This window comes from Sarcophilus harrisii, chromosome 2 (genome assembly GCF_902635505.1).
Source record: "Sarcophilus harrisii chromosome 2, mSarHar1.11, whole genome shotgun sequence".
Taxonomy (NCBI): Eukaryota; Metazoa; Chordata; class Mammalia; order Dasyuromorphia; family Dasyuridae; genus Sarcophilus; species Sarcophilus harrisii.
The window spans coordinates 141294576-141309177 of NC_045427.1; the positions used below are offsets into that span (position 1 = coordinate 141294576).

The 14602-nt window shown below is 39.0% G+C and overlaps 1 protein-coding gene across 2 annotated transcripts in view; it reads right to left on the reverse strand.

The window, feature by feature from the left end:
- MALL (mal, T cell differentiation protein like) overlaps positions 1–14198 on the reverse strand; it is a 41381-nt gene extending 27183 nt beyond the window's left edge. The window contains exon 1 of one of the 2 annotated variants that reach the window (XM_031950980.1): positions 13965–14198. In XM_031950980.1, the coding sequence (XP_031806840.1) occupies positions 13965–14072 (108 nt within the window). In that variant the 5' untranslated portion in view covers positions 14073–14198. The remainder of the gene's footprint in view (positions 1–13964) is intronic. The other variant, XM_031950979.1, reaches the window with a different exon arrangement.
- Positions 14199–14602: the final 404 nt, after the last annotated feature.

Genomic DNA, 14602 nt, shown 5'->3' on the forward strand with positions numbered 1-14602 from the left:
CGGGAGTTATTTAATTATTTTCTGGATGCATGTGAGACAGCATAATAAAATGTAAGTTATATAAGAGTGAGAGGGAGAGGACCTTGGTTGGAATCTTGTCTCTAGTTATGTCTGAATCTTTGTGGCCCCAGATATTGGAAGTGGAAGGTTTGCCATTTCTTTCTCCAGCTCATTTTGTAGATGAGGAAACTGAGGCAAACAAGTGTAAGTGATTTGTACAAGATCATACAGCTGATAAGCATCTGAGGTTGAATTTGAACCCATGAGGATGAGTATTCTTGATTCCAAGCTGAGGATTCTATTTCTTGGGCCACCTAACTGGCCCCTCTGTAATCCGTGTATCCTTAGGCAAGGATATAAAATGAGAGGGTTGGGCTAGATGATTTCTACAGAGATCCAGTTTGTAATTAATGAATTCTTAAGCTTTGAAATAGTTCTGTGTTCACCCAGGGTAATGCAATCAAAAAGTGATCAAATGGGGTTTCAAATCCAGGTGTGAAAACTCCAAATCCAGCTCCTTTTCTAATTTTATGAATTTTAATTGCCATCCCTTTATGACTAGGAACAAAAGCATTCGTGGATATTTTGCCCTGAAATATTTGTGCCTCCCAAAAGTTTCAGAAGTTGTCATATAAGGTAGTATTTAGTATAGAGAAGTGTTCCCAGACCTACCCAAAGTCAAAAATCCAGGCCAAGAAAAATCTGTGCTTGAACCTCTCCCACACAGTCACCACCACCCTGTTAAGTTCCAAGTCCAACATGGGGAGTGACCCTAAATGTGCCATTAAAATATACCCTGTAATTTAGCAATACTTTAAGTTAGGATGTCAAATGCTAATTTATTTCCCTCTTAATTTTTTTTCCACCTCCCTGCTAGATATTGCTATGGGCTGTCAAGATGCTCTGATCTTCTCTTATCCAAGAAGCCTTTCTGTTACAAACTCGTTTTTCTTCTTTTTTATTTTTTTTGGTAGTTTTTTTTTTTTTGGGGGGGGGAGCATATGGGAGGGTGGAGTGGAAATGTCCCTCCCTCCACCCTCATTGCCAAGGTATTCATCCAACCTCTGATGGTTTCCTTCCTTGGCTCCAACCACACCTACTGACTTTCTTGGCTGTTTCCTCCCTCTACCACCACACCTACCCTCCATACAGTTTCTCCTTTATCTCACCATTCCTGCAGTCTATTAGGAAGGTCACTGTCAAGGTCATTTTTCTTTTAGGAAATTTGGATCAGTGCTCGTTGGATTCCTCCACTGCTCTCCCTGTCTGTCCCTTGAGTGTGAAAAGCCCTTTGTATAAGTAACTCCTTCTCCCTGTCTTGAGTTCTTTGGCCTTTGGCCATTTTGTCCTCCTTTCCAACTCTCTCCTGACTCCATCCTAGCCTGACATCACCCATCACAATAAGTAAATCCACCCTTCCTGCCATCCCTGAATATCTGGGTCTCACCCAACTAGGCCCTTTACTCTTACCACTTTCTTTCCCTCCCCTGTGTTGATTCATTTATTAACAACTTGGGTCAGGGCCAGGGGTAATTTTTTTTTCCTCTTCAGCAGTTTTTATGGATCTAATTGACAGTCATTTATAACATTACATAAAATTGAAAAATAAAAATAATCTTATCCTTCTCAGCATAGATCCTAACCTGTAAATCTAAGTAAAGCGATTTCCCCTTTCTCATGCTTACTCTTTTTTCAAGCTGGTGAGCCAGAATTTTTTTTTTTCACTTCTGTTAGGATGTTTGTGGGAGGTTTCATAGGCCTCTTTGGAAAAGGTGTTTTCAATGACTACAGCTTTAATGCCCAATATTAAAAAAGTGTTTAATCACATTTAGATTGAGAGTTCCTTGAGAGTCTTTCTTTGTATTCCCAGTACTTAGTACAATGTCTGGTACACAGTAATCGCTTAACAAGAGGGATCTTGCTTCTTTGAAATTTTTCTCCTGATTTAACTTGCATTGGGGTATAATATTCCCATCCCTCCAATTTCACCATCTCCATGTAATGTTTGATTTATTCAGTTTTCCATCTCCTTAAAAGATTGTTTTTTTTTTTTTTTTTAATAATTTGATTTTCCTTTATTTACCTTTTTTTTTTTTTTTTTAACAGGGAGATGTCCTAATTATATCCCAAACAGGGTGTGAAGATTGCGTATTTTAAAATCAGCAGGAGTCCGGAGTTCAGGTTAGGGGAAAATCGTCAGTCTTTATTCTCAGTGAAGAAGGATAGGAGGTGGAAGAGAATCGGCGATAGCAATGTGTGCAGCTGAGTCAAGAAGCTAGCTAGACCCGCAGCCACAAGACCAGCAGCCAGGAGAATTGACTCCAGGCCTAATCTCTCCCAGTTTCTCTTCCTGTCTCTCTCTGCCTCCACCCACCAAAATCGTCACTTCCTGTACAACACATCAGGACTTGCACAGAGAGTGGGCAGGGACCATTCTTTATCCAATCATGTATATTAATAGAGTATAGTCCAATTACTATTTAGCCTCATGTACTTGGGACCTCAGTGCATCAACTCAAGCCTCAGCCCATTACACAGGGGAGGTTTCATTATGGAATAGGGGAAGGAACAAAGTTTTCACTCAATTCTATTCCCATTTCTTCTTGCTATCTTTAACAGGAAAAGACCCTGTAACTTCAAATAATGTGGACTAATTTTGGCTTGGGTCTCCTCTCTCAATTCCCTCCCCACTTTTCAAGTAAAATGAGACAGTTCTTATGGAACCTCCATCTTTGAAGATAAAAGTAATTTTATGGGAACCCTAACAGACTGAGTCAGGGGGTTAATTCTGATATAATATTGGTGCCCACAGATATTGATTTTTCTACCTCTAATCTGATGTGACCTTTGCACAGTTAATTAAGCAAATAAAGGCACCAGAGGAATGGAGCAAAACTGAGGGCCATTTGCTCGAGGCCTTTTATCATTTGATGATGTTCATCAATGCATCTCTCTTAGCTACTTCTTGAATCACACATAATTTAAAAATCCCCAATTTTTTAGAGATTGTGATGCTCCATGATTCATAACCATGTTATCAATGGTGATTTGTATATACGAAATATATCATGAGAAAAGGATATGAGACTAGTCACTCAAACTCATAGTGAGAACAAGAAATAACAAATGGATGGAGTAAATGTTGCAGTGGTACCCATGGTACATTAAAAGATTTTAAGAAAGTTCTCCAGAATAAAGGTAGATTCTCTTCTGCCTTGGCCACTTACTGGCTATGTGAACCTGGGCAAGTCACTTAGCCCTGTTCGCCTCAGTTTCTTCCTCTGTAAAATGAGTTGAAGAAGCAAATGACAAACTATTCCAATATCTTTGCCAAGAAAACTCCAACTAGGATCACAATGGGTCAGATGTGACTGAAGAAAATGATTAAATGACAACATGGTCAGATCTATTCTTTAGGATTATCACTTTAGCAGTTGTGTGGATGATGAATCGAAGAGGGGAGAGACTGGAGGAACAGAGACTAATTAGGGAGTTGTTGCAATAATCTAGACCAAAGGTTGTTGTTGAATCATTCACTCAAGTCCTACTCTTTGTAACCCCATGGCCCATAGTACTCCATGGCTTTCTAATCTCCATTATTGCCCAAAGTCTCTCCAAGATACCTCCAGAGGTAATGAGAACCTAAACAGAGGGTGGAGGCTCTTTGAGTGGAGAGAAGTGGACCAATAAGAGAGATATTTCTGGAATAATTATCTCTTGTAATCAATATCCTACCTCTAATTAGTCAATCTAGGAAACATATGGAGACTCTACTAGGTCTGCCCTGCCCCAGGGTAAAGTTCTAAAAGTTATAAAGCCCTTAGGTAGGAATCTAGGAAAAAAAAAAAAGATGAATCATGAAAGGTGAGTTAGATCAGAGAATTGTTCAGAAAGGAGAAAGGTGAAGATCTTTTATCTAGGATTACATTTTGGTGTTATTAGAAAAAAGTTATTCCAGAAAGGAAAAGGGTGGATCTCAGCTTTATATATTCTAATTTCATATTTAAATAACCTAGCTTGTATAGGCATTCCCCACCTGAAATACCTTCCTTTCTTTACCCACCTATTTAATCTCTTTGCCAAGAAACCCCCAAAATGGGGTCACAAAGAATTGAATGTGACTGAAATGACTTAATAACAATAACAAAGAAATATTAGTAACTGAATTTGATCACATCTGACAACATAAATAACATTCTATTCCTTTAGCCATCCCTCCTCCTTTCTGCAAAAAAAGCTGAATGTCATTCTCTGTTTATGGAATAAAGATTACTTCTGAATATAAGGCCCCAGAGCTGTGAACTTCAGATTCTAAGTTCACTTGCTTAACTATAAGAAATTATCTCGAGGTCCTCCATCCTTGTTTTGCCCTGTGATGGTGATCAAGCCCAGTGTGGCAGAGATTACAACTACATGGAAAGTCCCCCAAGCCAATTTTGTACCTCTGGACCCCTCATTTGTCCAATAGGTGCAAATGACAATTTTATGACCACTTATGTCACTGACTGTGACAACCTGTACCATTCCCTCCTGCCCAAATTAAGAAGCCTGTCTATCTGGAGATATTCTTTGCTTCACCCAACTTGTGATCCTGTTGACATATTGTTTACTTAGCTTATTTATGACACATCAATCAATGGAATTATTCTGTAGTTGATATAGCTGTTCTGGAATGACTTTGGGGGAAAATGGAGGATAAGAGACCTGGAATGCTATGGTCCATGGAGACACAAACAGTAAGACATGAATATCTAGTCCTCTAAAAATAGGGCCCTGGAAAGAAGTAGCATCTCAGATCAAGAGGAAGATCTGAGATCAATTTCATTAGCAGGGATCATGGACCTTTTAATAAAATGACATTAACTTAGATTTTTTCCTCAGTTTCTCTTATTGTAGATGGGATAATTTTAATCCTCATACCACCTAACTGCCACCTAGCTTTCTTAGTAGGAAGGACTCAATGGAAGTTATATATGGAAATTTCTATTTTATATATACAAAAACCATTGACTTTTAAAAGTTGATTTAAGAATTTTGATCTGTTTGATTTTTGAATATGATTTTGATCATGTTCACCTCAATGCATATTTATTAATCCCTTCCCATGTGTCTGGCACTATTCTAGGCACTGAGAACACCACAAGGTAAAAATGAAATTGCTTTTGCCATCAAGAAATCTACTAGTCCAAATAACAAGCACATATATAAAATATACACATACAGAATAAATATAAGTAATTTGTGAGAGAGAGAACAAAGAGGGAATGAAGATCAGGAAAGGCCATGTGTAGGAGGTGGCATTTGAGTAGTCCCTTGTAGGAAGGCAAAGATTTCAGGAGGGAGAAGTCCAGAGAAAGTGCATCCTAGGAGAAAGTAGCCAATTAGGATTTAATCTGAGAGATGTAAAAAATTGAGTGTTAAGTGGGACCTATAGGAGACATGCAAGTTCCCCTGGAAAGGGGATATATATATATATATATGTTTGGTTTTTTTTGATTTTGATTTTTTTTTTGTGAGGCAATTGGGGTTGTGACTTGCCTAGAGCTAAGTGTCACATTTGAACTTGGGTCCTCCCAACTTCAGAGCTGGTACTTTCTCCATCGCACCCTCTATCTGCTCCTAGAAGAAGATTCTTAATCTGGGATCTATGGACCTCCAAGAAATCTCTGGATAGATTTCAAAAAGTCAGTGAACTTGGATGGGAAAATTAACTAGTTTCCTTTGCAAATCTATGTATTTTATTTTATATATTTTAAAACATTATTCTGAGAAGTGATCTTTAAGGTTCACCACTCTACCAAGTAGGTTAAGAATTTCTGCCCTAATATATCTTATTCTATGACCAAGAATTCCAAGAGAAGTAAGAACAAGGGATGAGGAGTCCTTACCTGTTCCTCAGTAGGAAAACCAAGAAGAATAGAAAGAATTATAATTTTCCTAGTCCTAACAGTAGATCAAAGTTTCAGTTTAGAGATACTTCCTGGGATCATCTTGCCCACTCTATCTCTGCAAATTTAATATCCGGTTAAAATTTTCTCTTCCCCCTCTTCCCTTTATAGCTGTCAAGACACACCTACAGGACAGACAAGTGTTTACATCCTAGTTGGATCCTATGGTACTTTCACTCCATACTAGTTTAATCAGATAGATGGACAGGGACAGGAAGATTAGGAAGCCCTCACCCATGCTGTTTAGTTTGCTCCAGAAAAAAGTGATACAAAGAAGCTAGCCTGCTTCTTCCTCTGTACTTGTTTCTCTAGCTTGTTCACAGAGGATCCTTTCATTAGGAAGTTTCCTAATTAAAAGAAATTCTCATGTTGGGAACATGTTGGGTACTTTGGAAAGAGTTCTGGGGTCAGAGGACTTGGATTCAAATCCCACCCTCTGGTATAATTTGAGGCAAATCATTTAACTTTCCTGGAGTCTCAGTTTCCTTGTCTGTAAAATAAGAGGATTGGACTAGATGGCCTCTGAGATTCCTTTTGGTTCTTTATTTATGATTTGATCAGAAAAATCACCCAAGAATCACTTGAAGGAACAAGTATGGCACTGGAGACTATGAATTGAAGACTGAACTCTGCCTCTAACTAACTGTGTGATGTTGAGTGAGCAACTTAATGTCTCTCTCTGGACCTCGATTTCCTTCCTCATTGCAAAAAATGAGGAAGATTTACCAAGTGATCCTTAAGGTCTTTTCCTGTTCTAAAATTCTATTCTACATGGGTTTTCCACCTGGAAGCCTTAGCTGAAGCTGATACAGTTTGCCTGGAATGCACCCAGAGACAATGTAAGGAAACAGTACCCCAGAATGCTTCACAATAAAGAAAAGGCGTGATTCATTTCTGCAGCACCATTCATATAAATAAGCTATATCCAGGATAAACTCCTCTGCCAGAAACTTGTTGAATTAACGCCGATGGGCAGATCTGGCACCCGCTAAGGAGGGCGTTCCTGGGTCGTGTGATGAGTCTTAAAGCTGAGTGGCTCCCCATTACCTCGGAGATAAAATCTAGAATCCTCACCCTGACTTTGAAAACCTTCTACACTTTGGCTCTTACCTACCTTTGCAGTCTTTTTTCATGTTACTCCCTATTCCCCAAAATGTACTCCCCCTTCCAGTTCAACTAGCTCCCTAGCTTTTCCCTTTCTATTAGTATTCATATCCTGCACACCCATCTCAAATTCACCTTGAAGAGGCCCTTGCTCCCTTCTAAGTAAAACTCAGGTAGGATTTACCACAGGAGACTTTTCCTGGCTCTGCAAAGGAAACTTTGCCAACACTTTGTATTGCAGGGGCTGCTCCATTTTTGATTTGGTATCTCTAGTGCCTAGGACAGTGCCTGACACATAGTTGGGGCTTAATACCAACTTATCAAATTCTTTTAAGTCCAACTTCTTAAACTGTGGTGTGCAGCCCCCTATGGGGTCTCATAGTTGAATGTGGGGGTCATGAAATTATGATTTATTATCAATGAATGTTAGCTTTGTATACTTATTTTATATATCTATATTCCTGGGGTCAAGTAAAAGTTTCTTGGGCGAAAAGGGATCAAAAGGCCCTGTTCAGCTTGGAAATGTTTTTCTCTCCCATATATCAGGTTAGCACCTGAGATGTTGTTTTCACGGGGATAGATAGTCAACATGATACACGTTTGGATTACGCTAATGACATATCTGGATAGCTAGGGGGTACAGTGGATAGAACATTGAGATGAGAGTCAAGTTCATGAGTTTGAATATGACCCCAGGAACTTATTAACTCTAGGGCCCTAAGCTAGTCACTTTTTCCTATTTACCTCAGTTTCCTCATCTGTGAAATGAGCTGAAGAGCAAATGGAAAACTATTTCAGTATCTTTGCCAAGAAAAACCAAAATGGGGTCAAGAATTGGATATGACTCCCCCAGTCTGTCCTCTTTTCTCTTGCATCTCATTTCTTTTCCCAAATTTTTTCCAACTTATCTTATATGATTTTAAGCTCCTTTTTGACCTCTTCCATCAATTATTTCTGGTCTTGAGACCGCTTCCTATTTTGTTTGGGACTCTGTTCATGGGTTTTCTAACATTATTGCCTTTTATGAGTTTGTCTTAATCTTCCCTGACACCATAGTAACTTCTATGGTCAGACTCTTTTTTTGTTGTTGAGATTGCTTTTTGCTCATTTTTTTTCCTTTCTATTAAATGTGGGCTCTGCCCCTGGGGTGGAAGAGTTCTGTCTCAGGCTTTTTGTACCAGGGGCTGTAGGCCCTAGGTGTTTACTTGTTGCACTGATGTTGCTCTGAGGCCCCATAGGGACCCTCTTGTTAGGTGCTGCAGGGAAGGGGTAGGATAGGGGATAGTGCTGCTGGGGGCCCTAAGGGTCTGACTGCTTACCTGGTGCTGAAATGGAGTTCTAGTGCTGGTATCTGGTGTGTGCTGAGGTTTCTGGGGTGCCTCGGTGTTTCCTGGGGCTACGCTGAAATGAGCCTGGCTGCTGGTGGCTGCCTGTCTCCCTGGGGCTGTGCTGAAGCACATGGCAGTTCTTAGAGCTGGAGTTTGCCCTGGCTGTATACGGGCTGGGGTGGGAGGTGGAGGTGTGTGTCTTAGTGTTGAAATTTGCTGTCCCACTGCACTTGGGCTAAGGTTCTACCACTCATTTGCTGAGCTGGGGCTTGTTGGGATGCTGTTCTGGACTGCATCTCCTTTTATCCGAGATAGACCTTTTCTATGGCTCTTCCAAGTTCTTGGGCTACAAGATTGTTTCCATCCAATTTTTGATGGTTCTGCTGTTCCAGGACTTGCTTAGGGGGCACTATTTTATAGTTGTTTGGATGTAAATTTGGGAGAGTTACGGTTATTTATTGCTTACTCCACCTTGGCTCCCAGAACTGCCCTCAGTATTTTTGACAGCTTTCAGCATCTTCTGAGCTACTGGCCTTCTTAACACTAATTTCTCTGGTTTGTAATCAATCCTGTTACGTAACTCTCCTTCCATCTGTTGTATGTACTCTAGATTCTCAGTGACTGGGTCATTAGGTCACAGAACTGGAAGGTACCTTAGGGGCCATTAAATCCATCCCTCCTCCATATTTTGTAGATGTAAGTTCATTGACTTGCTTAAGATTACAAAATTCATTTGTCAACAAGCATTTAATAAGTACTAACTATGAGCAAGATACTTCTAAACATCAGAAATAAAAGAGAAAGATAGAAAACAAATAAATGCCAGTCCCTGCCTTCAAGAAACTCAGTATCTTATTGGAAGAGACAACATGCAAATAACTGTAGATACAAGATATATACATCTTCCTACTTGCCCCCTGGATCCTCACAGGTAATTTCCCCTACTCCAGGTACCCAGAACTTGGTTTCTATTGAGAATCTGGCTCTCCATCCACCCTGTTCTTCTTCCCCTGGTCTGACATCCCACTTTCTGCTTTGTGTATTCATATTCCTGTGTATTCATCTAAAGAAGAACAGACTCTGTTCTGACTGTGATTAGGACCTTCCGCAGGGACCTGTAGAGTATCTGCCTGGGATTTCTAGTCTCAGACTTCACAGACTTTGTCTATCCTTTTCTTTCTTTCAAAGACCTATTATTGTGTGTGTATTTGCATATATACATAATGTTATAGTTATTATAATATTCAAATAGCTCCATATCTTTCACAATGCAGTACAGTAACTCTTAGCATTTCACACTGTCTGGTTTTTGTCACATAGAAATCAAAGGCATTGCTGTATTGTAGGAAAAAAATTAAGTAAATTCATTCAAGTTGCAATCAGAAGACTCGAGTGTAAGCCCCAACTCTTATACTAATTAGCTGGGTAACCCTGAATAAGTTGTAATTTCTCTTAGCTTCAACTTTTTATCTATAGGCTGGAAGAGTAATTTTTTCTTCTACTTAAATGGTTGCTGAGAGGAAGTAACATATTTTATATGTCATATACATACAAGCTATTGTTGTCATCCTGACAAATCAGATCAAGGTTGCTTTTAAGCTTTAATCTTAAATGATAATTGGTCTAGAGTATAAAGGACTTCTGTAGTGATCTAATCCAATCCCTTGCTGCCTCAGAGGTTCAGTGGATAGAGTGCTGGTGCTGGTCTAGACTTAAGAAGACCTCAATTAAATTTGACTGAGACATTTCCTAGTTGTATGCTGCTGGACACGTTTGCTGCCTCAGTTTCCTCAACTATAAAATAGGGATCATAACAGCAGTTACTTGCCAGGGCTGTTGTTATGAGGATTAAATGAAGTAATATTTGTAATCACTGAGTACAATGCCCTGTATATATTAGGTACTTAGCAAATTTTTGTTTCCTTCCTCCCCTTCCTTTTATATATGAAAAAGCTGAGGTCCAGTGATTTGCCAAAGTTAAATATCACACTTAGTATCAGTCAGGATTTGAAATCATGTTTCCTGACCTCAGAGTTAGTGTTCATTCCAATATAATATATTGTCTCTTTATTGCATCATAAACTCATTTTCTTTACTGTGTCCTTTCATAAAAATGTATATTAACCTATATTATACAGATGATGAAGACTTATTTATAACCCTCAAGTCCTGAAATGATTCTGGCCTTTATTACTTTGGAATTCTTATCATATGTTCTGTTCTTGTGCATTATATTTGTTATTATTATTGTTTCCCTAAGAACTATCATTTCCCATCCACGTCAGTATCAGTCCTCCATTCACCTTCATTCCACATCAGCTGAGGACCGCTTGGCATTACGTCCTGGCCCCGTGTCATAGACCAGGGCTTCTGACACTTTTTCTACTCTTGATGCCTTTTCATCCAAGCTACACGACCCCAGCTATGTAGGTATATAAAATAGGTATAGAAACCAAACATTTTCTGATCATAACTAAAAGTTTTGCAACCCCTACATTCAGTTATAAGACCTCATATGGAGTTGCAAACCACAATTTTAAAAATTGGCTCTAAAAGCTCACCATTTCAAAAAAATTGCTGGGAAAATTGGAAAAAACATGTCAGAAACTCTTCATAGACTTCATACCAAAATAAAGTCAAAATGGGTACATGTTTTAAGTGTAAAGGGTACTACCATAAGCAAATTAAGAGGGCAAGGGATAGTTTACTTATCAGATCTTTTGAGAAGGGAGGAATTTATGACCAAAAAACTAGAGAACATTATAAAATACGAAATGGACAACTTTGATTACATTAAATTTAAAACAAACCAACACAAATAAGATTAAAAGGAAGTGCAAATCTAGGAAATAATTAATACATTGTTGGTGGAGTTGTGAAATAATCCAACCATTCTGGAGAGCAATTTGGAACCATGTCCAAAGGGCTATCACACTGTGTATACCCTTTCATCCAACAGTGATACTACTGGGTCTATATCCCAAGGAAATCAGAAAGGAGGGGAAAGAGCCCATATGTGCAAAATGTTTGTAGCAGCTGTTTTTGTGATGGCAAAGAACTGGAAAATGAATAGGTGCCCATCAATTGGGGAATAACTGAATAAATTATAATTTATGAAAGTAATGGAATATTATTGTTCTATAAAAAATGATGAACAAGGTGATTTTAGAAAGGTCTGGAAAGATTTACACAAAGTGATGCTGAAAGAAACAAAAAGAACCAGGAATACATTGTACATAGTAACACCAGGAATGTATGATGGATGATCAACTATGAAAGAATTGGTTTTTCTCAAGCAGTTTAATGATCCAAGACAATCCCAATAAACTTTGAATAGAAAATGCCATCTGCATCTAGAACTATAGAGACTGAAAGTAAATCAATTCATGCTATGTTCACTTTTTTTTCCCTATTTTTTCTCTTGTGGTTTTCCCTTTTGTTCTGATTTCTCTTTCCCAATATGATTCATGAAGAAATGTATATTTAAAAAGAATTAATGTATGTGTGTAACCAAAAAAAATTAATAAAAATAAAAAGGAAAAAATAGAAATAAAGTAAAAACTTAAAAAAAAAAAGAAATTGGATCATAGAGCATGTTTTGCTTACTCAAAGAACTTCAAAGTTTCAAAGGTAAGGCAGTGAACATACCATCATTGTTGTAAATACAGAACTCAAAGAGCATTTGAAAGGGAATTCGTGCGGAAAGCCACCTGATATCACTCTATCCTGAAAGTGAAGCTTCTGTCAAAGACGTTTTGGGTGGGGTTTCAATAGTTTGCCCCTTGTACCCTGAGAAATAACTACTCATGGCTCCTTCTTTGTATGGTTTCTCTACAGGTGTTACTCAAGCCCTTGACAATTTCTGAAGCCTCTTGCTCAATAGGAACAAAGGAAAGTATGAAAGTGAAAAGCTATGATTGGATTCAATGGAACTATGTATGTGTTCTTGTTTTCTCCTCCTACATCTGGGACAATTAAGTAGTGTAATAGATAGAGCTCCAGGCCACATGAGTCCAAATCTGGCTTCAGACACTTGCTATTTGTGTGACCTTGGGCAAGTCACTTGGTTCTGCTTGCCTCAGTTTCCTCATCTATAAAATGAGATGGAGAAGGAAATGGCAAACCATTCCAGTACCTTTGCCAAGAAAACCCCATAACTGAACAACAACAAATTTAGACAGAAATGCCCAGTTTTAGGAAAAGGGAAAGGCTTCCCACTTAGATAACCAGCTTCACAAGGGCTTAAGTCTCAAGTGACTGATTACACCCTAATCAGGTTTGCAGTGGGCTGGACTTTGTCTGGTTTGACGGGTGTCTTATATTCCAGAAACTGAAGACATATCTACTGATAGAGGGAATTATAGCTCAATCTTCCTAGTTTTCTTATGAGTTGTCTTAGTCACTGTCCACACTAGGAATAAGTATAGTAGATGATTCTCAAACAGCATTGGGCTCACATAGGATGTCTTTTTGCTATTGTTGTTTTTAAATATTATTGTTGTCAGTTTACTCTGTGGCATGAAAGATACATAAACCAAAGTTCAAAGTCAGATAACAATAACAGAGAGAGATAGTGAGTAGTCAGGAATAAAGAAAAAGCATGTTTTCAACATTGGAAGAAAGGATTTTCCTTACTCTCTTTGTGCACCTGAGCCACCAAAAATTCATGGATTTAAAGGCCTTAGTGGTCACTGTTCATTTTCAGATGAGAAAACTGAGGTCCAGTGTCTTGCCTCAGTGGTATACAGGCAATAGAAACAGATTCAGTCAGATACTCTGATTCCACAGCCAGCCTTTTTCTCACTTCCCTCCCCACTCTCCACCCCGTTCCCCCTCCCATGCCTTCCTTCCTGCCCTCCTCCCAGGAAAAGAGTGTAATAGTGATCCAAACTGATAGAATCCACTGGTGGAAAGATGTGAAAAAAGCATCAGAAATCCAAATCTCCATTCTTCCACATACTATCTATATGATTTTAGACACGTGACTTAACCTCTGTGAGCCTCAGTTTCCTCATTTTATAAATGATTGCACCTGCCCTTCCTAATTCTAAATCTGTAATTCCATAAAGAGCTCACAGAAAGGGGAAAGAAATAGTGTAAATATCAAGCCTTGGGTCAAATGCCTTAACCAGAATCCTGACCAGTAATGAGTTGTAAAAATCCAGTCTGGTGAGTAACACAGTGCTTAGCATTCATCACCTACCAGCTTAGCCTTTAAAAGTCCAAATCCCCACCTCTGCTGGAACTGGGGCTTCATAAAGAAATCTATCTTGTGACGTCTTTATTTTAGCTTGAAGCTGATTCCTAACGAGATATCTAGGTATCTGAATCCTGGACAGAATTAAACTGAAGAAGAGACTAGCTTCCTGATTAAGAGATAAAATAACAGAAATTGGAGAAACTTAAAGGATTTCTCTGAATATTGTAATATTTTCTTCATTCAGATGTTGCTCAAAATCCCATAGTTTCATGGATTGAGTCTTTCCCTTTAGCCCCCGGAACCCTTCTCACTGTCTCTCCCCCCACCCTCTTTTCCTTGTTTTCATTGGGCAGTGCAGGAAAAAAGATTTTTTTAAAGACTTACCAGTTCTGGAATGAAGAAAGCATATGGGATTGTTAGAAAGAAGGCTAATCCCGTGGGCACTTCGAGTCCTGTATAGGTGGTGGGTGGAGGGAAGTCTTTAGATGCCATCCCCTTTTTGTGTTCAGGGGCCTCTGTTGAAGCTCACCTAGACCTGATTCTCTGTGCAGTAATTCTGCCTGGCACTCAGTACTTCCAATATTATACCCTGACACACCCATTGACTGAGACGTAGACTGAAAAAAAAAAAAAAAAAAAAAAAAAAAAAAAGGGATTTCCAGCCCAGCAGGTCCTTCCACTCGCTTCAGCCAAAAGAATCATCAATGAAACTGTAGGGCATTGAAATGGGACTTAAAATTAGACAGGCCCTCTTCCAGGCTCAGGCCCAGCCCTGTACAATCTTAAGACAGGAGTGTGGTGGAGAGGAAGGAACCCCAGTCAGGCTAATCCAGCTCTGCTATTTACTAGCTGTGTGAACCTGGACAAATCATTTGCTTTCTGGCTAACCCTTTCCTGGCCCTGAGTTTCCTCAGCAATGAATGAGGGTTGGACTACTAAATGAATGGGGTGGGAAGAAGCATTTATTAAGCACCTACTCTGAGCAAAGAACTGGCAAAGTAAGTACAGAAAAGCAAACGTGT